Source organism: Clarias gariepinus, chromosome 4 (genome assembly GCF_024256425.1).
Source record: "Clarias gariepinus isolate MV-2021 ecotype Netherlands chromosome 4, CGAR_prim_01v2, whole genome shotgun sequence".
Taxonomy (NCBI): domain Eukaryota; kingdom Metazoa; phylum Chordata; class Actinopteri; order Siluriformes; family Clariidae; genus Clarias; species Clarias gariepinus.
In genome coordinates, this window is record NC_071103.1 from 17,814,254 (window position 1) to 17,841,798 (window position 27,545).

Genomic DNA, 27,545 nt, shown 5'->3' on the forward strand with positions numbered 1-27,545 from the left:
CCTTGGCTGCTAGGTTACATTGATGTCATGAAAACTGTTCTCGTTATATTAACAATGGCTTGACTTTTTCTGGACAGACCTCTTATAAGAGATAAAACCCATTGAAAAAACATAACAGATAGACCAATGTCAACTGTAGAACCTTAGGTTACATCTATTGAACAGACCAAGATAATAATTTCTACATTGATCTACCGTCTGGGTCAGGCTCAACATAAATTCTGTACAAAGAAATGTGTTTTCTCTGTCGCACTGCTGGAAACATCAATGTGTGCACACTTTTACAGCATTTATGGTTTTATAGACACCAAGCTAGCTTAAAGGCCTAATTAAATAAAATGGGGGCAGTTCAGAAAACAGATCCCTGCAGCTGCATCAAGACCAAGCTGGCAACATCAACTGCCAGTACTTTTTAGAATGTAGTAAGATCTGTAAAACCTCTTAACATAAAATTTGCTGCTGTCAGCAAGAAGCAACAAATTTAATTTTGTAATTATTAAATTAAACATTGTTTGTAACAAAATAATGTCCAAAATATCTCACATTTTGCAATGTAATTTTTAATATGGATATTATATGATCATATTGCCCAGCCTTAATTTATAAATATTAAACAAAGATTGAATGATATGCTAGTATGAATTTTAATCTGTGTTTTGTTTTGCTGGTGCAAGGTAATTGTGTCTTAATTTTGTAGGATCTGAAGAAATATGGTGCAACTACAGTGGTGCGAGTGTGTGAAGTAACATATGACAAGACACCACTGGAGAAAGATGGCATCACAGTGGTGGTAAGTGCTATGCTTTGCTGGATAATCCTGTGTACAATAACACTGACCCCTATGTACAAAATGTCCTATTTATAAACCTCATGGACAAAAAAAACTACACTATATACACCCCAAAATGTTTGAAAACCTGATCATCCCAGTCATATATGCTCCCCAAAATGTTGTATGCAAATGTTGTAGCATACAGTTGTACACTTGTATAGGATGTCTTTGTTTGCTATTGCATTACAATTTTCCTTTACTGGACCTACAAGCTCCAAACCATGTTCAGAGTGATGGTGTCCCTATGCAAAATGTGAGGTCCATGAAGACATGGTTGGCCATGTTGGAGTGGAAAGACTCAAGTGTCCTGCACTGACCTCAAACCCACTAAACATTTTTGAGATGAACTAGAACTCCAACTTTGTTTCCTAATGCAACGTCCGTGTCTGACCTCTCTAACTGACAGGATAACTTTTTATACTCGTGTTCCAAAATCTAGAGCAAAGTTGTCTCAGGAGATTGGAGGGTAGGGGAAAAAAATCCCCTATTTGGCTTTGAAAGCACATATTGATGTGATTTTCAGGTGTTTACAAACTTTTGGCCTTATCGTCTCCATTATTCATTTGTTCTGACAAATAACTACTTACTGTCTTTTAGTTTCTTCGTCTCAGAGCACTTTGTTCTATGTATATGGTCTTGGCAACCGTTTAAACAGTAACATAAGCCTCATTAGAAGTCTGCCAGTTACAGATTTTCCCTGTCGATCATGCCCTTGATTATACATGCATGAGCCAAAAATATTTGGTAAAATTAGGTTATTAGTTGTTCATGATCTTGCCTTCCCACCTTATGTACGTCTAAAGGATTAAATGCAACATGGACTTAGAAAGGCACCGCAGAGCCCAAACATCCCTGTAGGTTTTTCATGTTATTCTTTAAAATGTTTAACTATTTCTTGCCAGTCATTTTGGCAAGCATGTAAAGTTTAACACACAAGTGAGTCTGGTTAGTTCCCTCATTCTCATTCTGAGTGTTGTCAAGTGTTACTGGTCTTAAATAGAAAACAATGAGCTTACATTTCAGTAGTTAATAATCAAAATAATTTAAAAAATAATCCCCAAATTAAACTTTGGTATTTGATGGCTAAGACTTTTGACGCTAGTGCCTTCAGTTTATTGTGCACATCATGTGTGGTATTTTTTTCCATCACTATTAAAACAGGTATGTCACAGTGCAGACACAGACTATTGTGTGACATGCTCAGTCAGTGTGACGAAAGTAGCAAGTATAAACCCATCCCAAGTGAAAAGTAACTTCAAAGCTCTCAGCTGGTCTGAAAGGGGATTCTCTTCAAAGTTTTTTCCGCTAACATCAGAATATTCTCTTGCTCCCCCTTGTCTTTCTTATTTCTGCCTTACCCAATCTACTTTATCTCTCGTTTTCTGTACCTTCCATTCCTGGATGAGAATTAAACAGCTGCAGTTAACTTGATTCTGGATGGATTTTGCCAGTTTGGCTGTACTCCAGACTTTACTGTTACTCCATAAAAAAGGAAACAAAAACAGTGCATGTGGGGCACACACGAAACACAGCCAAGTTATATAAAACCACCTCCTCCTCCTCAGTCCTGTTTGGAGACCACAAAATGAAGAAAAATTCTTACGTGGTCTATTTATGGCTTTAGAAAATATGAACTGATCATGTTCTAGGCAGAAGATCCAGTGTTTGTCATCCTGTTAAATTTTCTAAAGAGAATAAATGTGATAATATTTAGAGATGTTGGGATTTTAATGCAATAAAAAAAGTTCAGTGACAATCTTTGCTTGATTTCCATTTTCCCTTTTCTGTTACTGGTTTGACAAAGTATGTAACGATATTCTATGTAGCAAAGTGCAAGAAATGTTTTTTTTAAATTATGCTATGCATTTTATGTAGTGGCAGTGTATCTCTCTGTAGCTTTAGATGTGTTTCAAAATCTTGCATGTTCTCCTACTGAATATGAACAATCCTAGCCTGGACTCAATCAGTGAGGAAAGAATGCCTAGCGTTCATTGGGAGTGCGTGCATGTGTACGTATAGCTGCATGATGTGAAACAACCAATTAGAATAAACTTCCTTCAGGGCTGCTTTGGTAAGAGAGTGCTTTTTTTGGCTCATGGCTAATGAGTCACAAATATAATTTTATATATTTTGTGCTTTTAGAACTGGTATATTGTATACATATTTGACATGTTCTGTAAAATGTCCAAAAAATAATAATAATAACCTTTTGTAAGCAAATTAAATGACTCAACAACGATCGGAACATATTGTGATATTTTTTTGTTTTGACATTTTTTTTTTACGCCAATATCCAGGTAATAATTTTTTATGTGTTCATTTCCAGCTCTGGCTCTGTGTGTGTTTGTGTGGTGGGTTTTCTTTTGGTATTCTGGTTTCCTCAAACAATCCAAAGACATACAGAGTAGGCTAACTTACAGTAATTTTCCAAATAGCTTGTAGTGTGTGTGTGTGTGTGTGTGTGTGTGTGTGTGTGTGTGTGTGTGCCTGGCAATGGATTGGCACCTATTGGCACCAGGATGTACCCCCCTCTTGCCCTAAGTGCCCTGAGATAGGCTCCTGGCCTCCCGTGTCACTGTACAGGATAGGCAGTATTGAGAATGAGTGTGGCAGTTAAACTGACATCTTTTCATACTTTATATTTTCTCCTTTATTACTTGCAAATGCCGAGAATCTTTCCACATTTCTCCAGAACTGACAACTTTGCTTTGACATTTTCACTGTTTGATGCATCATTTTGTTCTTAAAATATTGTCGAGTGCATCAGTGTTTGTTTTGGTAGTTGTGACTGAACTGAGGTTATCTGGGTCAAACATGTCTGCATACTGACTGTTTTTTGTTTAACAAGGGGCATAGTGTTCTCTGAATAGCCCTGTGATCTGTGGATTTGTGTCTGACAGGCTGCCAGCTGCTATTTACAGACAAGGTACTAGAGACTGGAAAACACCACAGCAAGCCTTTGTAAATAGAGGAACCCTTAAAAATACACTGGAATTAATCCCGTAGTGTAAAAGTAAAAAGAATACTCAATTCTTAGTGTTTGGTATAAGTTTCTTGGGAGCATGTTACTGCATGTCACCTTTCCCACTCTCAGTAAGCTAGATTATAGTTAAGGACTATGGCTGCAGTAGACAGTAGCGTTAGCATCTAAGGACTGTCTAAGATCATTCAGTCAGCATTTCTTTGAGTTCCAGTCTAGGGGGTAAAAAACTTTTTAAAGGGAGGTGTAACATTGAGCCTTGGAGTATTGGAAAATGAAAACGTTTGCTGATGGGAAACAGGTGCATAAGGCTTCTCCCTTTCTTGTAACAGGAGAGTCCAGTGCTGGAGAAATAGCAGGTATGTGATTCAAGGAAAACGCCAAAGCATTTGCTGCAATTAGGATTGGGACTGGAGACCGACCTGCTTTCTCTAAGCATATAGCAAGCACGACATGGCCTTAAGTAATTAATAGCTTACTGTGAACAAACCAGACAAGTGGGGGGGGGGGCTATTAACCGCTTACAGGAATTAACTGTTATTTTTAACTCAGGAGTGGAGTGGAGTGGGTAGTTACTGGTAGCTGTTTATATTTATCTGATTAGGAAGCTTTCTCCCACAAGTCTGCAATCCTACTTTGTTTAAAGTTACAGCACAAAACATTTTGTAATTCACATTTTCAGAAAAAATAAATTTGGAAACTTCATGTGGAAGAACCACTTTTATTATTCTCATGACTGAAAATTGTGTACATTAAGAATTCAGTTTTGTCCCAGGCACTTTATAGTGTTCTGATCACATAACATAATCTTTATTTTTTTATATTTAATAATTTTCTTTCACTGCATCAGTAATCACTGGGTGGTTGTTGTCCCTAGAAATGACATCTGTATATTTCGTATCTGAGTTGGTCAAGGATATTTGGCATAAAATGGGTTTTAGCAGTTTAGAAAGAAACTAATCAGGTACCCAGATGGATTTAATCACACACCCCTGCCGATGCTAACTGAATTTAAAATAAAAAAAAACTGATAAACACAAGCAGCCAATGTTGTCCCCGTCATTAGCCAGCAATCATGAGTTGTCTAGCAGAACTACTTCTTCACTGGATAACCATACAAGTTCCACAAAAGACTGCAAACAATCATGCATTAATTTCCCACCAAATTAGTGAGCAAATAAACATACAAAACTCTGAATCCTGAATCCTTTTTACTTATCTTCTTTGTCTTTCGGCTGTTCCCTTTCAGGGGTCGCCACAGCGAATCATCTGCCTCCATCTAACCCTATCCTCTGCATCCTCTTCTCTCACACCAACTAACTTCATGTCCTCTCTCACTGCATCCATAAATCTCCTCTTTGGTCGTCCTCTAGACCTCCTGCCTGGCAGTTCCAACCTCACCATCCTTCTACCGATATATTCACCATCTCTCCTCTGAACATGTCCAAACCACCTCAATCTGGCCTCTCTGACTTTATCCCCAAAACATCTAACGTGGGTTGTCCCTCTGATAAACTCATTCTTAATCCTATCCATCCTTGTCACTCCCAAAGAGAACCTCAACATCTTCAGCTCTGCTACCTCCAACTCTGCCTCCTGTCTTTTCTTCAGCGCCACTGTCTCTAAGCCGTAGAGCATCGCTGGTCTCACCACTGTCCTATACACCTTTCCTTTTATTTTCACTGATACTCTTTTATCGCACAACACACCTGACACTTTTCTCCACCCATTCCAACCTGCCTGTACCCGCCTCTTCACCTCCTTTCCACACTCTCCGTTGCTCTGGACCGTTGACCCCAAGTACTTAAAATCCTGCACCTTCTTTACCTCTGCTCCCTGTAGCCTCACCGATCCTCCTGGGTCCCTCTCATTCACACACATATATTCCATCTTGCTGCGGCTAACCTTTATTCCTCTGCTTTCCAGAGCATACCTCCACCTCTCCAAATTTTCCTCCACCTGTTGCCTGCTCTCGCTACAGAGCACAATGTCATCTGCAAACATCATAGTCCATGGGGACTCCTGTCTTACCTCATCTGTCATCCTGTCCATCACCAGAGCAAACAAAAAGGGGCTTAGAGCCGATCCTTGATGCAGACCCACCTCCACCTTAAACTCTTCTGTCACACCTACAGCACATCTTACCACTGTCTTACAGCTCTCATACATGTCCTGCACCACTCTAACATACTTCTCTGCCACTCCAGACCTTCTCATACAATACCACAGCTCCTCTCTTGGCACCCTGTCATACGCTTTCTCTAAATCTAAAAAGACACAATGCAACTCCCTGTTACCTTCTCTGTACTTCTCCGCCAGCATCCTCAAAGCAAATACTGCATCTGATGTACTCTTTCTAGGCATAAAACCATATTGCTGCTCACAAATGCTCACCTCTGCCCTTAACCTAGCTTCCACTACTCTTTCCCACAGCTTCATTGTCTGGCTCATTAGCTTTATAGCTCTATAATTGCCACAGCTTTGCACATCTCCCTTGTTCTTAAAAATTGGCACCAATACACTTCTCTTCCATTCCTCTGGAATCCTCTCACTCTCCAAGATCTTGTTAAACAAACTTGTCAAAAACTCTACTGCCACCTCTCCTAAGCACTTCCATACCTCCACAGGTATGTCATCAGGACCAACAGCCTTTCCACTCTTCATCCTCTTCAACGCCCTTCTCACCTCACTTCTACCAACATTTGCTACTTCCTGTTCCACAACAGTCACCTCTTCTACTCTTTGTTCTCTTTCGTTTTCCTCATTCATCAACTCCTTAAAGTACTCCTTCCATCTTCCCATCACCCTTCTGGCATCTGTCAGTACATTTCCATCTCTATCTTTAATCACTCTAACCTGCTGCACATCCTTCCCATCTCTATCTCTCTGCCTTGCCAACCTGTACAGATCCCCCTCTCCCTCCTTACTGTCTAGCCTAGCATACAAGTCCTCATATGCTCTTTGTTTGGCCTTTGCCACCTCTACCTTCACCTTACTCTGCATCTCCCTGTACTCCTGTCTACTCTCTTCAGTCCTCTCAGTGTCCCACTTCTTCTTAGCTAGCCTCTTTCCCTGTATACACTCCTGGACTTCCTCATTCCACCACCAAGTCTCCTTGTCCACTTTCCCCTTACCTGATGATACACCAAGTACCCTCCTACCTGTCTCCCTGATCACATTAGCTGTAGTTGTCCAGTCAACTGAAAGCACCTCCTGACCACCCATAGCCTGTCTCAACTCCGCCCTAAAGACTTCACAACATTCTTCCTTTCTCAGCTTCCACCACTTTGTCCTCTGCTCTGCCTTTGTCCTCTTCGCCTTCCTCACCACCAGGGTTATTTTACACACCACCATTCTGTGTTGTCTGGCTACACTCTCCCCTACCAACACTTTGCAGTCACTGATCTCTTTCAGGTTACAACGTCGACACAAGATGTAGTCGACCTGAGTGCTTCTGCCTCCACTCTTATATGTCACCCTATGTTCCTGCCTCTTCTGGAAGAAAGTATTTACTACTGCCATTTCCATCCTCTTTGCAAAGTCCACCACCATCTGTCCTTCTACATTCCTGTCCCGAAGACCAAACCTGCCCATCACATTTTCATCACCTCTGTTCCCTTCCCCAACATGTCCATTGAAGTCTGCACCAATCACCACTCTTTCACCTCTGGGGATGCTCTGCATCACTTCATCTAACTCACTCCAGAATTTCTCCTTCTCTTTTAACTCACATCCTACCTGTGGGGCATAACCACTAACAACATTTAACATCACCCCTTCAATTTCCAGCTTCAGACTCATCACCCTATCTGATACTCTCTTCACCTCTAGAACATTCCTTACAAACTCCTCTTTTAGGATAACTCCTACTCCATTTCTTTTCCTATCCACACCATGGTAAAACAATTTGAACCCTGATCCTAAGCTTCTAGCCTTGCTACCTTTCCACCTGGTCTCCTGTACACACAGTATATCCACCTTTCTTCTCTGCATCATATCAACTAACTCTCTTCCCTTCCCTGTCATAGTCCCAACATTCAAAGTCCCTACTATCACTCCTAAACTCTTGCCTTTCCTCTTCTCTCTCTGCTTACGAACACGCCTTCCTCCTCTCCTTCTTCGATCCTTTTTACTTATAAGAAGTAAAAAGTTAATTTGTGTTGATTTAGTTTTTCGCTTGAGACATGAGTTAAGCAACATCTTTCTGTCCTTCATTCATGTGCCATAAATGTTCCTTCCTAAATGTTATTCAGCTTGATCGTTTCCCCTATGAGGGAGGGACAGCCATGTTACATGCTCAATATTTGCCATTCTCACAGGATTCTACAGTATATTAAGTGACGCATAACTCTGGGTTGCCAGATCATACTAGCAAAAGCCAACCTAGGCAACACTGAATCTTTGCCTACTTTGGCAAATACCATCCCAAGTATCTGCAGGTTCTGCATCCACACATTTAAGGGCAAACACCAACAAAAAACAAAACTTAAATATGCTGTTAATGTGTCTTTGTGCTTTAGCAGGATTAAGTGAGAGAAAGAAGCAGGGTGTGTTATGTAGCATACAGTGCTTGACAGATGAACACGCACCTGCCACAAAGAATGAACTGGAATTTATGGGTGTGCTAGCTTTGAGTCTCGGATGGTCCTGTTTCTGTTGACTTGTTTTAGTTTCGTTGATTTTTTAAAACTCAAGTGTGCTGAAAATCACAGAGTTAAAAAAACAAACAAACAAAAAAACTAATCTCAGAGCTCAGATCAAATTCTGTCTACTAGTACCATGTTCACACATAAACGCAGCAGTTCTATCAATATAGCCTCCTTTTTGTTACTATTCCCAAAATAATACAATATAACATTTTTCATAGCATTTATATTGTATTTGCTATTATAAGCACTTTTATATGCATTTTATGTGACAGACATGATCATGACCTATTTTAATATCTGGAACAGTCCTGTAGATACTAAGGGGCCAACTGTTTTACATCCTCCGCTGACCCCATGATTTTGGAGTACAAAACAAACCAATCTGGCAACATGACTCTGAGCTTTTTTTTTTATGTCCGCCGTGATTGGTTGGCCCACCAGATTCGGTGGCAATATGTCATAACATTTTACAAATACCTATTCGTAAATGTTATGGCACAGTGTTCAGACCTGTTTGTTCTGTGACATGTAAATGTTAATAGATCTGACCTAGTAAGATTTCCAGCAAGTCTTTTACAGAATGAGTGAATTTAGACAAGCCGTAAGGTTAAATAGCCATCAGATTTATGGAAAGGAGGACATATTTGAAAATAGATTGACTGTCCCATTCCAGTTTGCTTTGTTTGTACCATCACTCGTGATTAACTGTGGCTCATGCCAATCGCTGTGCACTCAAACTTCTGTCTTAAGTTGGTGCGTGATGACTTTTGGCATATCTTAACTGACTGGCTTGCCTGTTTTGAGCCGACACTTTCACAGCACAGAGTGATTTACTGTTACAGAATTGTCAGAATGACTCACAGCAGCTCAAGAACATCAGAGTAAACATGTTATTTCCTCCTCAGGCTCATTAAACGTGTTAATTATTTTAAAAAAATAGTGATGCACCATTTTAAAATCGGATCAGAAAAATCAATGTTAGTTTCCTGCTGGTATTAGTATTTTCTGCTTGTAGCAATCGTCTTATGTAGGGGTGCAGGTCAGCTTGGCATTCTTTTGAAGACAGTGTCATAGAAATGCAAAGTAATTCTGATGTCCTGTTGTGCTGTCCTTTTCACATTACACAGCCAGCTCTCCCTTATTAAGATGCAAATGTGTATGTTATAATTCCATAAACCAATACAATGAGCTTCAATACCATACAAATATGTTATTTATGTGATGTTGTAGCACACATATTCTTTAGTAAGATAGTTTTGCTTAGCATCCTTGCACAGCATTATCTGATTTAGTTTTCAGAATTGCTACTAAACACTGTGGTGTCCTTGTTCCTGCTGGTGCTGACTGAAGTGGGAGAATGCAGCATGAGTGTGTGGTACAGTACTGTACATGCCATGTTTGCCGTGGCACAGCTTGTGAGAATCACACTGGAGCAATTAAAGTCTTTTCACTGGTTGGTGTGATTTAGACATTTGAGGATTGAGGGTCTGTTCAGTCAAAGTCCTGAAATGGGCTTCCTTCTACAGATAACATGCTCATACAGCACAGACTTTGTTATTGGCCATTATGCTCTTTTCTATACTGTCTAGTTATGTTTCCTCTCCCCCATATTCAGCTGTTTGTCCTGCTGATTTCTAAAAAAGTGCATATATAAACACACTGTATTTACATAACACAAAAGCTTGTCAGTTGTAGAGTTGTATATACAGTACTAGTAATGATGGTTTAACAGTGCCATATTTTTTTTCCCTCTCTGCAGGACTGGCCATTTGATGATGGAGCTCCTCCTCCTACAAAGATTGTTGAGGACTGGCTTTCATTACTAAAGAATAAGTTTTGTGAGGACCCTGGCAGCTGTGTGGCTGTGCACTGTGTGGCGGGACTTGGCCGGTTAGTAGACAAAATACAAAGCCTTTTTAGTTAGTTAAGCCTTTATTTATAACAATATACCTTACCATATATTACAGCTTAGGAATTTGGGGTCAGAGCGCAGGGTCAGCCATGACACAGAACCCCTGGAGCAGACAGGGTTGAAGGCCATAAGGCAAGGATGCAACAGTAGCAGATTGCTTGAGCTGGGGCTTGAACCGCCAACCTTCTGATCAGTAACTCAGAGTCTTAACCCACTGAGCTACTTTTATGAAAGTATAAGAACCTAGGGTATAAGTACCAACAATACTCTAAGTATAATTTTATGTAGAAGGAACTCAGTCCAAGGCCCTGTCAAGGGGCCCACCCTGCACGGGATAAGGTCAAGTTCATTTAGTGAGCTTCCTTAAACCATTCCAAAATCAACTGATCACTAAAATTTACTCAACTAATTTTAATTCTAGTTTATTATTGGAGGCACAGAGGTTGACGCCTGACCATGAAACAGGAAGCTGTTGATGTACTTTGGACATCAGATAATCAGAGTTCTTGGCACCTGTACATCTCTTTCTCTCTCTGCAACTGTTAGACTCTCTGACTCTTTGAGGCAACAGGCTTTATGACGTAGTTTGGTGGTCCTGTGGGAGCTCTCTGCACAATTTGACAGAGAGCCAATGTTTGCTTTACCCCGGCATGTTTGTTATGCTGTTGATCTATAGGAGGCCTGGTTGGGTTGGTATTCACTAGATAGTCAGTGGATTGTGCCAAGTGGTAAAATTTCTCACACTAGAATGATTTTATATTTTCTAAGAAACCTTGGATCTCTATTTCTTAGCATAGTGACAACTATCAAAGGTAAGATGACATCTTCCCTGTCCAAAAAAAAAAGAAAGATTTTAGGCCTATTAAAAAAAAAACATAAATAATTTTTTTTACTTTTTTGCAAGCAGGTTTTGTTTCTTTGTAAGAGTAAATTTTTTTTTTTTTTTTTAATAATAAATCCTATTCTCTTGCTTGATTGCTGGCAACTGTGTCAGAATGAAAACCTGTTCTCATATTCAGGTGATATTCTCATACTCAGCTATGATGTAAATAGCTAGGTGAAAGAGGTGTTGTTTTTTGCTATAAATTGTGTCTCTTTAGTAGGACATCAGGCTTTTTGTGATTTTTTTTAAATATTTTTTTTTGTAGAGCTCCAGTTCTGGTGGCCCTGGCACTAATAGAGAGTGGAATGAAGTATGAAGATGCCATTCAATTCATCAGACAGTGAGTGCACATTCGACATGGCATGACCCATTTCTGATAAAAATATTAGGAGTGTATTGTACAATTATAAACCAGATATCATATGTTATAATCTAAAATGCAATTGCAAGGCAAGTTTATTTGTAAAGCACAATTCAAACACAGTGGTAATTCAAAGAGCTTTACATTAAAGAGAAGAAAATAATTATAAAAATATAGAAAATTATAGCAGTAAAACTTTTAAAATTATTAAAATTTGATTTAAAATTAAAATTAAAATGCTTTTAAAACTACTTAAAATTTGATTTAGAAGCAATTAAAAATTAAGTAAGTCTAAAATACAGTTGCAGTTATATTATAGATTTTAAAAAGTATTAAATTAATGCATATTGATTGTGTTTGGATTTTTTTTTTTTTTTCTTAGAAAACGTCGGGGTGCCATAAACAGCAAGCAGCTGACCTATCTAGAGAAGTACAGGCCTAAGCAGAGACTGCGCTTTAAAGACCCACACAACCACAAAATCAAGTGCTGCCTCATGTGAGCGAGTCTTAGCCTAACTGCCACTGAAGGAATTAATAAAAAATTTGTGGATCAAACAGGACTAATGCCACAAACACGATTGCTTTTGCATTTTGAAAGGACTTCCTTCCTTAATCTATGTGAGACCCCCAAGTGTAAGGGCTTCGTGAACTCAGGATCAAGAAAAATATCAAAAGGCTTGTCTTTCACAGCCCTAAGTGTCGCAAAAAATGGTGTTACATGTATGTCCACACACAAGCAGTATAAACCTGCAACCAGCAAGATCTGCAGCACAAAATCCAAAGATAATCTTCTGCTCCCTTTGGCAGGGTAAACATGAATGATGGAAGATTGCTCTCAAAATTGCTTTTTATCTTTGTATCTTATTAACAGTGTACAGCACAACTTATTTCTTTCCCTCAGTTTTATGTAATTTTATTATATAAGACTTGGCTTTCTAGTCCTACTTTTCCAAACATTAAAAATGGGTTTGGCAGAGAATTATTTCTTATATATATTTGACATTGTGATATGAACTACTCTGGGATTACAGCACTGCACCACTAGTACTGTGTGTGAGAATGAGCTGGATAGCTGCCTAATTTTTGGGTAGTTTTCATTAGCACATTTTTGTTAAAGTTAGTATAGAAGATATTTATAACAAACTGGTTGGCAAACAGTTAAGCTCCGTTTCAAACCTGCTTGTGGCTTCGCATGTTTTTTTTTTTGTTTTTTTTTTATGTAACAGCTATGATGTACTGCAAGTGTCTTTTCAACTTACTGCTCTATGATTTGTGCTACCATGGAAATAGGAGGCAAATAAATTCAGAAATGTTTATTGGAAAAAGCCCCTATAGGGGCTGAATGATCCAGGTACCGAAACGTGCTTCAGGTTCTGGAATATAAGACTTTTAAAAAATTTAAATGGATATGTTTTTCTCTCTTCTAAATCAGAAGCACATCTGACTTTGTTCACATCCATGAATTTGAATATTAAAGCATTTTTTTAATGTGATTTATTCTGCTTTTTTGCTGGACTGGTTCTATTTGGATAAATTAGATCGCACTGAACACATAGCCAGCGCCTTTGATCTGAACGTGTATACCGTTATTTCTAATAATAATCTAGGCATCACACAAAAAGTTCACACAAAAAATCTTCGTCTACAGAGTCAATTATACTAAGTCTTTTTCACCAACCCAAGGGTCATATTCTGAATTTGTGGATTTCATCTTAAATCCCAATGTTTAGACAAAGCTATTGCAGGAGACGTTAATATTTGTTTTGATAATCATGAAAGACTGTTTCATGACAGAAAACAAGGCAACAAAAAACTTTTTGATATGGGAATAAAAAACAATTTAGTGTATTTTATTAAATTTGTGATGAAAAGTAGGGTGGTGCAGCATTTCTGGCTCTGCAATATAGAGCTCTGGGGTCCCAGAGTTGATTCTGAGCTTAAGTTACTGTCTGTTTGGTGTTTCTTTTACTGTGCAAAAACATGTAGATAGGTGGACTGGCTACTCTAAAATGAACCCGATGTGAGTGTGTGCATAGTGCCCTGCACTGGACTGGCATCCCATCTTGAGTGTGTTCCCCAGACCCGTTGCAACCCTAACCAGGATAATAAGTTTACCAAAGATGATTGTTAATTTATCCATCCTTTATACCGCTTTATCTTTACATGGTTGTGGGTGTGTTGAGAATGTACCAGGAGACTTTAGGATTGGAATGCCAATTAATGAATATTAATTTGCATGTCTTTGGGCTATGGGAAGAAACTGAGAAACATGGAAACATGCAAACATTACACACACAGACCTGAGGTTAAAATCAAACCCTCTGTCCTGAAGGTGCAAACCCATAGTGCTAACCACCGTGCCATCTATAAACATGAATGTAAAGAGTGTAAAAACTACCTACAGTACAGAACCCATGGGCAGGAGGCTTATACTGTGTAATTGGTGTGGTGGAGTTGATACTGTTGGATGCTGAGTTTGGGTTACAGTCTGTACTTTTTTGCGTGTTTGCAGGAGTTTTCTCAGGGTTCTCTGGTTTTATCCAATGACTTAAAGCATGAAACTAGGCGAGTTGAGTGAGTGTGTGAATAAGCACCCTAAAACATACTGGTGCTTATTGAGTGATCCAGAAGTAAGTTTTCCTGCGTTTTGCCTAGAGTTTATTCGCTTCAAGATGCACAGCCACCCTCACCAGGATAAAGTGGACATCGATGGTGAATAAATGTAAATCTTATCAGTATTAGAAATAGAAGGGTCTAATAAAAGCAGGTTTAAACGCATGGAGGTCAGCTTTCACACAGGTCGGATGGGCTGACACCAAAATATAGTTTGGAACATTAAGTTTTTTCATGAGAAGTGTGTGACTTACTTTCTCCTCGCAAACTTTACCCGAGTAAACATGCACATTGAGTTTATTTTAAAACGCACTTCACTTCATGTAATATCTACAAACGGATGAATGTGAGTGAGTGTAAGTGTGTGTTGGTGGTGTGGAATCCCGGACTGTACCCGGCGCTGTGCTCCACACCGGAAGTGTCCCCCCCGAGGCGCTTCTCTCTGTCTCTAGCTATAGCTAGCGCAGCTGCTGCTACTACTAGCGTCGATTTCTAGATTTGCTGGATCCGCCATATTTTCCACTAGGAGACCCCGAGAGGTAATATTTAGTTTTTTGTTGTTAAAACGTAATTGCTCGTAAACTCTCAAACTTCTCAAATCTTAAAATATATACATCTTTGTAATCTATCCCATTTTGAAAATCTAACATCTGCACTTATCTAGAGCATAAAATCCTCCGCTGGTAAAGTTACCTAGCTTAGCTTACTAGCTGATCCTTTTTTAGTAGCTTTAGTCTTGTTTATTGCTGTTCTTATAATGGCTTCAGCGGCCAGGTTTCTTCGTCTGACCGGGATAAAACGTGTTTTTGTATATTTATTCTAATATTATATTAATAACCCAGTGTGTTTTTTGACATAATGTTGGCCGCTTGCTTTGCTAGCTTTCCTCCATCACCCACCCGGCTTTGATGTGGCGTGCCTCGCTAGATAGCCAGGGATAACTAACCTAACGCTAGCCATTTTGTTTGTTAGCTCCAACCGGGATATTGCCTCGTTTAACGAGCTGTTAATACACCGCGCTGCTTTGGGGTTAAATCGATAACCCGTGTTGTAAAGCCAAAGGCACTGGGACGGAACCGGAGCAGGCTATATATTTTTAGGCGTGGCAAATGTGAACGCCAACATAGTGCTGGTGTTAGCAAGCTAACGTTAGCTATATAACCTCTACACGGTCTATCTACTGAGCTACAACCCTTAAGTGGTTATCTATAACCAGCTGTCTATATATATATATATATATATATATATATATATATATAAAATTTCCTTCAGTCAAATAGGTTTCTGGAGCTTTTAAAGAAACATGTAGGAATTAGTTTTTTTTAAAAACGCAATTCGACAACCAAGTCTGAAGCTGAGAGCTAGCATTGCTGGTTAGCAGATTTCCACAGCAAGGCCTGTGTGTGTGCAGCGGGGGAATGTTCGCAAAATCTTATAACCATTAGACCAAATAATACCAAGCTATAAAATAAATAGAACCTATACCCAAAATAAAAGTCTCTATTCCACCCGCTGGAATGTTAGTGAAATCTGATCCAGGGCTTTTTGGAGGTGGCTAGCAGTGTTCTGTCAGTCACCAGGTTACTCAGCGAGACACAGTAAATGTTCTACTAAGTAAAGTCTCTGACTTAGTAGCCAGAGTTATCCACCAATGCGTTACTTAACACAGATTTGTGTTACATTTCAGTATTCAGAAAGTCTTGAGGAATGATATTTTGGAGTGCTGTGCCTCCTGAGTAAAATGCTGGATGTCCTCTCGTAACAGTTCCAACCAGGTGAGTCTGTCCAGCTGTTAAGAGCATTCAATCTACCCGCAGAGATCTGCACTAAAAGTAGCACGACGTCAGAGGAAAAAGTGCAGGTATCACTCCTTTTGCCAATCTTTTTTCTGTTTGAACAAGATTGGTAAAAGCAGTAATACCCTGGGGTCCCGAGATGTGGCTCACGCCAGGAGTGTAGTTGGGAGAAAATGCAGAGTCCTCATATGAGGATTGGGGGGGGTGTCTTAGTGCACTAGACAAATGATGCAGTCATTAAGGTAACACAATAATAAAAATGTTCATATTTAAACACGATGTAGTGGTCATCACCGTGGTCATCACAGCTCCAGGATCGATGGTTTGATTCCTGCCATGGGTGTGTGGGTGGGTGTGTGTATGTGGTGGTGGTGGGGTTGTTGAATGTTCTCACTGTGCTTGGTGGGTTTCCTCCAGGTACTACAAATTCCTTCCACAGTCCAAAGACACATAGATTAGGTTAACTGGTGTTCCCAAATTGCCCGTGTAGTGTGTGTGTCTGTGTGGATTGGTTGGTGCACTAAATTTCCTGGGATAGGTGCCAGTTTCCTGCGACCCTGTACAGGCGCTATAAAAGGTGAATTAAGTAGTGAATATTTAAACGCGCATAAATATCAGTAAAGAAGCATTTATCAATAGTTACTATTGTTACATGCTTTTTTACATGACACAGGAGCACAGTGTACATTTTTGGTTTGAAAATCTTTTTCCTTAAAATTTGATAAATGTGCATTTGGCTGCATTTATTTTTTTTTATCAGTCTATTTCAAAAAGGTTGTAGTCAACCTTATATAATCAGCTTATGATGTATTTGAAGGGTTAGGGGAGTTTCAATGCTGTTATAAAAATCCTAGTTTAAAGAGCAAACAATTTGCAATTGGCAAGCTGTTCATATACATAAATACGTGCATGTGTGTGTTAAACCAATGCTTGTTTTTCTTAATGTGACTTGTTTTCCTTGCAGCTTATGCTCCTCCATAAAGCAATCGCATCTGATTTCATCAGCTCCACCTCTCATCTACTGCTTGGAGGAAGCCTCCAAGGTAATATTTAAACAAAGTGCAGTAGAGTTTTGTGATGTGTGATTTAGATTCCTGTGTTTAGGAAATTAATTTCTTCTGAACAGACAAGCAAAATGCAAACAAGAACCTTTTGTATTGTGTTTCTCATTAAGCGTGCCCTAAACCATGTTAGAATTTACATTATATTCTGTAGAATTCACTACTTAAAAGCTCCCCAGGTTATATTATCACAAGACTCTTTGTCTTGCTAATTTCAGAATCTGTTAATTTTTTCAGTACTAATTCTCTATACCTATTCACCTTAATTCAGCTTCCACTGCTTTTTTTTGGGTGTTTTCTTTTACGTTGTACAGCAGCTGTCCTGCATCTGCTTCCTTTCATTTCTTTCCCCCAGGTGCTTCTGGGAATATCCAGAGAAGAATATGTCCGGTCCTGTCCCAAGCCGCTCTCGAGTTTACCCTGATGTAAACACACAGAGACCCAGAGAGTACTGGGATTATGAATCCCATGTGGTAGAGTGGGGGTAAGTACATGTCTCCGTTCAGTAAGCATCATTTATATTTAAATGTCCTATAGCTAGAATGTTAAACTAGCATTTTGTGCATGTGATAGTTTAATTATGATAAAAGGATTTTTTTTAACTTTTAACTTTTTACTTTTCTTTAACTTTTTTTAACTGTATTGTATGCAGGAAATATGTTCATTGTCTATATCAGGGAAGGGCATCAGGTGACTGACACTTACAAATAAGTTTTAAACCCTCATATTAATGGATAAAGTCTCGCCCCCTTCTGCATCTCGCATTTTTTGTTGCATTCTTGCTTCCTGTCAGGGTAAATTGAGAACGTTAGTCTATGCAGTATTCCATTAAGCTGATATTGGAAAATCATTGGCTTCAAACAACTGATTTTATAAAAGGATTAAATCCAAATGTTCGGTTATACAAATTTTATACTGCAGTATTACATACAAATATAACACTAGATTTCATATTGCTGCTGTAGGCACTCTGCTTCCAACTGATGTTCTTATGCCAACCCTACTTTCCTTGAACCCAATAGAACATAAGGGCATTTTCATGCCTTTTATCTGACTCTTGCAGTTGGACCATTTAGATAGTTTATCATAATTTTGTTTTAAATGATGTGCAGTGAAATGCAGTATTGCACAAGTCTATATCATACCATCCTAGCAAGATAGTGAGTTAACTTGCAACATGTTTGTTCAGCAAAGTTAGCCAAGTTTTTACCACAATGCCACATGGTTGGCTGCATACAGATGAATCAACACCACTCTACGAAACTATCTATGCATATCGCCTGCAGAAAAACATAGTTTATCGAACCGACTGTGAGCATGTAATGAAGTAGCAAGAGTAATGTTCACAACATGCAGACAGCCACACATTTTTCCTGCAACCTTAATTTGCGTTCAACTCATGGTTATTGTTTAATTATACTTGTATGCCTAATATAATAATCACATTTCAACTTAAAAAGATATTAGGACATGATCTTACAATTAACTACTGTTAAATACGTTTTTTTTGTGTGTTTTCTGTACTAAAGAAATCAGGATGACTACCAGCTTGTGCGAAAGCTGGGTCGAGGAAAATACAGTGAAGTATTTGAAGCCATAAATATTACAAACAATGAGAAGGTCGTGGTGAAAATACTGAAGGTACGTTTTCTGTGATTACAGGCTGAGTTTATTTTAGTATGTTAAGAAGAAAGTTGCGAAATCTCTCATGTTACGTGATGGCAGCTTTATCACATTTCATTTGTCTTGTGTGGTGTTAAAACAGCCTGTAAAAAAGAAGAAAATCAAGCGAGAAATTAAGATTCTTGAGAACCTGAGAGGAGGCCCCAATATCATCACTCTTTTAGACATCGTCAAGGATCCAGTGGTAAGGTTTTTTTTTTTTTTTTTTTTTCTCCTTCCTTTTCTGTGCTGATGATTTATGTTTAATATTCTATCAGGAATTTATTTTGCTGCCAGATCAATTATTATCAGTGTTTACTGAAATGAGTGTACTACTTCTACTTCAGAATTTAAATTTAGCTTACCGTCATTGAAATCTGACACTTGAGTTTGGATTGTTTTAATATTTACATTGTAGGAGTGTGTTATTGCTAAATGCATACATTCACACAATATCTATCCAATTTGTACTTCTATAGTCTCGGACACCAGCGCTGGTATTTGAGCATGTAAACAACACAGATTTCAAGGTGAGAAAATGGCACCTAAAGCAAATGATTATCGTATGATGTATGTTGGAGTAAATATTCAAGTATGTTGAGTATTTAAGCGAACTGTAGTTGTGCTGGTTAAATCCAATGTGTTGCTCCATTAATTACTTATATGCTGACAAGCAAGAATGAGTAAAATAGGCCTGAATGGAATCTAAAACCTGAGTTAATTTAAGCCTTTTAAAAATATGTTTTTGGCTGTTGGTGGTCCTTGGCAAATAGCTTTGATTTTTTAAGTAAATATTTGCAACTTCCATCATTTAAAGACTAACTTTATAATGTGTGCACGTTAATTCCAATTGTCTGAGACATCCTCAGTTTCTTAAAGGAATTAAATCTCACTCCATAATCAGTTCATTATTAATATAGCGTTTGTTTCTGTCTTATGCAGCAATTGTATCAGACGTTATCAGACTACGACATTCGCTTCTACATGTATGAAATTCTGAGGGTAAGATATTTCTGAATGTTTATACCTGGATATTTAAAAAAATATTTAAGTATTGACAGCATGTTGAGATTTTACAGATTTTTGACAATTTTTAAACCAAAAGAATAATTTAAAATTTTACTGATTTTAAAAAAAAACCTGCTTTAATGACTGTACTGGGTTTTATCTTATCTGAAATGTTTGTGTTTAATTTCATTAGGCTCTAGACTACTGCCACAGCATGGGAATAATGCACAGGGATGTCAAACCACACAATGTCATGATTGACCATGAGCACAGAAAAGTAAGTCGTTGTCATTTTCAATTGACTTTTACTATACACAAAGTGCCTCTGTATAAATTCCTTTTATTCAAAGCATTAATTTTTTATGTTGCATAATTATGTTGCATAATTTAATTGCTGGTTAATTAATTGTTCTTGGTGCTGTAATAAATAGCATAGCATTTTTTTTTATTTGAAGCTTCGTCTAATAGACTGGGGCCTGGCTGAGTTTTACCACCCAAATCAGGAGTACAACGTGCGAGTCGCTTCCAGGTATTTCAAAGGTCCTGAGCTGCTCGTTGACTACCAGGTGAAGACTTTTGTACCTGTGCTTCAATGTCATTCTTAAATGTCTTGTATAATAATGGATTCATTTACTGATCAGTATTTTAAGCAAGTTATTTTGTTTTTTGGATTATTAGATGTATGACTATAGTTTGGATATGTGGAGTTTGGGCTGCATGCTGGCCAGTATGATCTTCAGGAAGGAACCATTCTTCCATGGACATGACAACTATGACCAGGTAATGCTTCTATACTTAAATTACACTGCCAGAAATAGTCACCACCTGGCCTTTAACTAAGCAAACAGTTAAGTCTTGCATTGGATGATTACTGCAGTCATAAATATGGTTCAACTGGTCAAGTTATTTAACCCTGGATTAACTGGTGCAGTTAGTAGCTTCTCCTTTCTTAAAACACCATGTTGGAAGAAATACACACTATGAAGAGAACTCAAGGGATTGAACCTAAACAACTGTGTAACCCTAGAAGAGTTGCTAATCTGAAAAAAGACTTCAGATTGCCAGGGAGCATAAAGAATGGACTGTGGAGGATTGGATAAAGGTTATGTGGTCAAATGAGTCCAGATTGACTAATGGGCAAGTCTATAGGGACAGAATTATGATCTGGGGTCGCTTTTGTTGCTTCAGCAACTTTATGCGCCCAAAAAAATAAGGTCAACTGACAACCTGAATATACTGAATGACCAGGTTTTTCCCTTAATATTTTTTCCCCCTTTGCGATGGCACGGGCATATTGCAAGATTGCGATCTCAGGATTCATTGGGCTTAAATTGTGAAAAAGTGTATTCACATATTCCCAAACTGATTTAAAAATCTTTTTTTTTTTTTTTTTCCTTTTTCAACTATTTTATCATTTATAATAGAGATGAACCAGTCGATTGGCTAGTGACCAGAATTGGCTAGTTTTGAGTTTGATTGACCATGATCGGTAATCGGCTGATCAGCCTCAGATATAAACTAATTTGTAACAAGCGCAGAATCTTCCAAGCGGTGCAACAGAAACGCATTTAAAACAAAGTTTGTTTAAAACTAATTATGGCGGAGATGCGTGTAGCTCAGTAAAAATGTAGCCTTTTTTCTTAATTTGATGTTAAATGATTTGTATTGTTTAAATGCTGTTATATGTTTTTTCAGTGAGAAACTAATGGTATAAGAAATAGGCAACTTTAATTAGTCATTCGACTTGTTAAAGGTTCAAAATGGGTAAAAATGTAATGTTGAATTGGGATATTTATCAAATTGTGATAATTAGAATATGATTGAATCGTAATTTTAATTGAATAGGCATCTAGGTGTTGTGATAATATCCTATTGGAAAGTGACTGATTCCCATCCCTAATAACCTTTGGCTAGTGCCTTCTTTTTTTAAAAGTTTTTTCTATTTGTTTAGTGCGATGCACTTCAGAAAATTCTTTAGATGAAGGAGGATTATGCATACAGAGTCGCCTCTCAAGGAAGTCATGTACTTCCTTGTTTCACTTAATATGTATGAAAGCACTTAACTAGCTTACTCCTGTAGCCTGCCTTATATTACATTAGCTAAGTAAAGCCTGGCACTGGGCAGCACGGTTTAATTCAGTTGTCTGATGAGCATGTTCATATATTATGCATATTGTATAATATATGAACATGTATTGTGCATATTACCCTGGCAGTTGTTTTGAGTTGTTGCTATTTGATTGTGATGCTAACCAATTAATGTTTGTTGTAAGATTTTTTTTTCGTTGCTGTATTAACATGTGAACCACTGGACAGGGTATTTTATGCAGCATGTGTTTTATTTTTTGGAATGAAGACCAAGAAATTAGCATTGAAAAAAAAAAAAAAGATATTTTGTTCTATTAGACTAACATATTTGCTTACATGAGACACGTGCCCAAATCTTCGCCAAAGAATTAGATTCTATTTGTGGCCATGGCAGCTGGGGAGGAGCGAAATGGGCCCATTGACGTCAGCCCTGTTCTTGGCTCCAAAGTCAACTTCATAATAAGTGCAATGTTGGGGTGTAACCTTATTAGTGGGTATGATTTTATGGTTGCTGATATTGTTCTGTGCACTCTTGCTAGAAGTTTTTATAGTAAAGATTGCGCAGGTAATGCACATGAGTTTTTAGACTAATTTAATGTTGTTTTGTTCAAAGATGGGTCAGCTGGCCGGCGTGTCCGATTGTGATCAGACAAATACAGGCCAAATGAATCAAGGCGCTTTACGATGAATTAGGATTTTACATGTTTGTAAAATAACTTTTTTTTAATCAATAGATGGCAGACAGTGTATTGTGGAGCGCCGCCATAAAGAATTTAATGAGTTGGAAACGCTGCATAGGTCTATTGTTGTGCTAGATCAATTTTAATAATTACTTGTATTGGGGAAAACTGTTCATTTGTTTATATGTTCATATATTTTATTGCTCAAGTACTGCTCATTGTTATTTTTCACAATTTTTATTAAACAGCTTGTACGGATTGCAAAAGTCCTAGGCACAGAAGACCTGTATGATTACATTGACAAATACAACATTGAACTGGACCCACGCTTTAATGACATTTTGGGAAGGTAAGTGAGACCATAAAATGTTGGGAGTTTTTTTTTTTTTTTTTTAATAGAGTTTGTAGAATTTGTTTGGTCAGTTAATGAGTGCTGTTTATTTGTGAGCAGGCATTCGCGTAAGCGATGGGAGCGCTTTGTGCATAGTGAGAACCAGCACCTTGTGAGCACTGAGGCTCTGGACTTCCTGGACAAGCTGCTGCGTTATGACCACCAGGCTCGCCTGACTGCACGCGAGGCCATGGATCACCCCTACTTCTGTAAGCTCACAGTATCAGATCTCTTCTGATCAGTAACTTTTTCTTTTTTTTTTTCCATATTCTCCTATGTTTTTTTTTTCCCTAACCTCTCTGAGATTTCCTCTAACTTGTAAAGCTTTTTCCAAATACAACACATTTTATTGATAATGGGTTTTATGACCCTGCCTCGTTTACTTTACAGCCACTAATACAGGAAAAGTCTTAACCAGCCAGTGTTTAGTAAAAAAATAAAACATACCTGGCTCGCTAGTCTGTCTGCCTTGTGTTTGTCATTGTTAGGGTAATTCCAATTTAGTGTCACTGCAAAATCTGCAACCATGTTGTTGTGATTATTGTAGTGCTCCTGAATGGTTGGTCTGTTTAAATTCTCAAACGTGTGACGAACAAAAGGCTGGAGAAATCAATAGGGATGTGTATGTACTTTATTGGTACAAATTTTAGCAAAAAAAATATGTTGGCCTTTTTATATCAAGTTAGGATTAAGGTCTTCTTCTTCCTCCAGGTATATTTATATTTGCTCAATGACTGTACTAAGACCAGGCTCACTTGTGTTTTTACTGCTGAAATGAACAGCTCTGGAGGTGAGCTGTTTCTCCCACGAGTTGCATAAAATTGACATGGATGACTGAGGCCTCATCCAAGTTTTCTATTGGCTGGTGCATGTTGTGTAACAGTACACTTAGTCAAACATTAAAATTTAAAAATGGATGAAGGTGGGTGTGTAAGTGTCATGCATTTTGATTGAAATAAATAGTAAAAAATGCATGCATGGGGTAATGAGTATTTTAACATTCTTGCATTTTTTTGGTATATACTAGTGCTAGTTAATCCCCAAAAAATTTTAATCGCAGTATGGACCTTTGCAATTATTTAATTGCAAAGGCTGCAATTGATTAAAGGTAGTACATGTTTAATCAGGACTTTATATAGAATTTTTTAATGATCTAAGGATTTGTTTTTTAAATAATTTCTTAGGTGATAAATATTGGCAAACATGTTCTTAATGAAGTCATATATGTCATTATTTGGTGTTTGCCCAGGTGAATGCATTTAAATACAAAATGGTACATTTAATAGTTAAATATTGTAATTTAAATTACAATACAGTATCAGTTTTAAGTTTTAACAGATCTTCTAATTCTGTGTTTTGTTTTATGATTTAATTTCTACATTCAAAAAAAATGCTGGAGATTTCAATACTATGAAAAAACACGTGGACTTACGTTAACAACTAACTAAAACAGTCAGTTGTTTATTTAAGAGATGAAGGTCAGCTGTTCAGGAACAGTTCTTGCAAGAGCAGTATTGTCAATTGCATTTGCAAAACGCTTCAAGCACCATGATGGAACTTGATGTCATGAGGGCTATCCCAGAAAAGCAAGACCAAACCTTACCTCTGCTGCAGAGTTCATTTAAAGTTACCAGCCTCGGAGATGACCAATTAACAGCACCCTTAGATTAGAGCTTTTATGAAGGCATATGTAGCAGACACAATCAGTCTCCAATTTGAACTGTTTAAAGAAGATTATTGAATATTTTAGATTGTTTCATAATTTAGAAAGAAATAACAATCAGGAAAGACCATGGAATTAAAAGGTGTGTTTAAACTATTGACTGATGTCAAATAATCACAACGTGACTTTTTGTTTGATCAAATCATGCAGCCTGTTATAGAATATTATTCAGTTCTTCTCATCATTATAATTATGGGTCTCACACCTGCCTGTTCCCCCAGACCCCATTGTGAAGGACCAGGGTAGAGGAGCTACTGCTACTGGAATGACTGCTAGCTCCACTCCGGTCAGCTCCTCTAGCATGATGGCAGGTAAACTAGCTTTTATGATTAATTCATGCAATGTTGCAGTAAAACAATGTTATGCCCTTTTCAAGATGTCATTTATTTACTTTTTATTATTGAAGTAAATATTTATTATAAGAGGTGCAAGCAGTCTGTGCAAATTTTGTTGATGAAGGTGGCAGATGGGCTTCAACATATACTGTTGTGAACTAGCAAAATGACCCAAGTCCAATGTGAGGCATGATTAGCAGTGATAAATGCTCTGTAAATTTATTTTTTTCTGCAGGCATCACCTCAATGGCAGCCAGCACACAGCCTATAGGCAGCATTGCAGCTGGCTCCCCGGTCATCTCTGCCCCCAACACGCTGGCTACACAAGTCCCTGCCGCCACGGGAACCCAACCCTAAACCCCTTTTTCTTTCCTCTCTCTTTCCTATCTCTTTCCTCGCTCTATTCCTCATTCCCTCTACCCTCTCTCCTCTATTTGTTCTATTGGCAGTGTGGACAGTGACAGCCATCGACTTTTCGTTGTTAATATGTTGAAAAGTAACACAGAACTAATACAGAATTACCCTTTTTTCCTCTCCTCTTCAGTTCCGTTCTGTAGGGATATGGACTCACATTGTTTTAGCACCTGCCTGGGAAAACTAAGGCATGCAGGTGCCCTTTTTTTTTCTTTTTTTCTTCTTCTTCTCTTCTCACCGTGGCTGTCTCAAAACAAATACACATGTAGAACTGAAGAAGGAAAATAAAATTTATTTTATATGTCCCTCAAGTATTCTTGTTTTTGAATACCAGTTCTTTGACCGTGTTCCCATTTGGTTGTGCTTTTGTGGGGTGGGGACAACACAGCATTTTATTTCATCACCTTTGGGTGTAATTACACTGTGAAACTTGATTACAAACTTGAGCGGAATGCAGACTCGTGTTCGCTGGGTTCATGGTTGCACCCGTTCTGCTGTAACGTGCTGGAGCTTCAGTTGTGCTGTTCATGTGGACTTTTACATTCTTGGACCAGGAGCCAAATTCAATCAAATCTGCAAAAACAAACATGACTGGAAGTGTGTGTTCAGTCAATGTGTGTATACAGATTTTACTGATCATTATGTAGATGCTGTTGTTACATGTTACTTTATTAATTACTTGGGGATTTGGTAGCAGGTTGATTGGATTTGGCCATGGACTTGATAGATACTCAGTAGTTACTTTTAGGAGAAGTGGCCAACACTGAGTACCGTGGATTCAATAGTATGCCAATGTGTGTTACTCACAGAACTGAAATTGTCTTTATTATTATTATTATTATTATTATTATTATTATTTTAAGTGAAGCTTCTGACACGTTTTGTTTAATACCATGAAGAATTTTGTAATTTTTTTTCCTAGATTAATTATCCAGTGAAATGTCTCTCAACTCCATGATTAAAACAATTAAAAGAGGCTAAAGATCTCTTTAGCAATGCATGTTGTTTTTACTCTGATGTGGCTAACTAAAAAGAATGAAAAGGACAAATAAAGTTTAAGTTTTGTTTAATTTTTTTCCCCAAAATGTTTGCTTCGATAGACAGATATTGTTTCTTAGTGAAGTGCTTGTTATGTTAAAGGTGTGAAGAGACTGAAAAGATCCACTGTCTGTATTAAGTGTGGATAGTTCAAATCTATTAAAGTAGCATTGTGTATTGTAAATTAAAATCTCAAAGCTTTGTGCTATTTTTAAGCTCATTTCTGTGAGATGCATTGTTAAAAAAAAAATATGTGCAGCTGGGGAACCAGGAATTTCACCAAGCCATTATGATAAGCAGAAGTTTTATTATAACAAACGTGATTTAAAAAAAAATTATAAATGTTGAAGCATAGCAGAACCTGGTAAATTCTTGGACAATTCTTAAGCCTATTTATACCAGTTTAAATACCAAACATGTTAATGTTCTTTGGTGAAGTGCAAGTACAGGTTTGTAGATAAACACTTCAGAATGTAATAGAAAGTGCTGTTTTGCCATGTATGCTCATTAAAAGATGCAATATGATATAGAGCAAAGAGATAACATACTGACGGATGTTACTAATACCCTGATGGTCACCATTAGTGGTTGCATGTAACTTTTAACAAAATGCATTAATCATGAACAGAAAAGTCACCAGGTAACCAACCCAGCAGTTGGTATGGTTTATAAGCTGGCACTTGTATGCAAGTAGTTTTGAACCACTAGATGGGGTAAGTGTAAAGTGCAGAAAAAACTGTGATCTTTAAATGGAGTGTTTATATGTTATTTATTTATTTTTAAACCCTTATGCCATGCTCCTTGTTGTGACCATGAACCTTTTTGCCCAACATATGTCAGATTATAAAATTTGTTGAAGACTTAAAAAAAATTTGAATAACATTTAAATAGTTAGTATTAACTTTAAATGAGGAAAACGTTCCCAAGCGTACTGTGGATAGTGCTCCATTTTATCTTTATTTTAAGTTTTAAATGCATAGTTTTTTTAATGGGTAAATAGATCAATGTAGTTCTGTGGGCCACAGCGGGATGTGCGTCACATGGGTAGCTTGTTATTCTCCATTCAACAGACATGCAAGTTATTAGCAAATACTGCTGTCCCATAATTACCTTTTCCTG

At 37.8% G+C, this 27,545-nt stretch overlaps 2 protein-coding genes across 8 annotated transcripts in view; both read left to right on the forward strand.

Moving 5' to 3' along the window:
• Positions 1 to 13,110, forward strand: part of ptp4a3b (protein tyrosine phosphatase 4A3b) — a 30,038-nt gene extending 16,928 nt beyond the window's left edge. For all 7 annotated transcript variants that reach the window (XM_053495238.1, XM_053495234.1, XM_053495235.1 and 4 more), the window contains 4 exons: positions 698 to 790; positions 10,221 to 10,351; positions 11,522 to 11,596; positions 12,000 to 13,110. In XM_053495238.1, the coding sequence (XP_053351213.1) occupies positions 698 to 790; positions 10,221 to 10,351; positions 11,522 to 11,596; positions 12,000 to 12,117 (417 nt within the window). In that variant the 3' untranslated portion in view covers positions 12,118 to 13,110. The remainder of the gene's footprint in view (positions 1 to 697; positions 791 to 10,220; positions 10,352 to 11,521; positions 11,597 to 11,999) is intronic.
• Positions 13,111 to 14,624: 1,514 nt separating this feature from the next.
• csnk2a1 (casein kinase 2, alpha 1 polypeptide) lies at positions 14,625 to 26,364 on the forward strand. The gene is made up of 15 exons (XM_053494620.1): positions 14,625 to 14,769; positions 15,918 to 16,005; positions 16,991 to 17,069; positions 17,443 to 17,571; positions 18,617 to 18,728; positions 18,853 to 18,954; positions 19,229 to 19,279; positions 19,692 to 19,751; positions 19,951 to 20,034; positions 20,213 to 20,323; positions 20,436 to 20,537; positions 22,774 to 22,874; positions 22,977 to 23,125; positions 24,861 to 24,950; positions 25,210 to 26,364. Exons 4-15 carry the CDS (start codon positions 17,471 to 17,473, stop codon positions 25,329 to 25,331), a joined length of 1,185 nt encoding a protein of 394 aa, XP_053350595.1. The 5' UTR covers positions 14,625 to 14,769; positions 15,918 to 16,005; positions 16,991 to 17,069; positions 17,443 to 17,470; the 3' UTR covers positions 25,332 to 26,364.
• Positions 26,365 to 27,545: the final 1,181 nt, after the last annotated feature.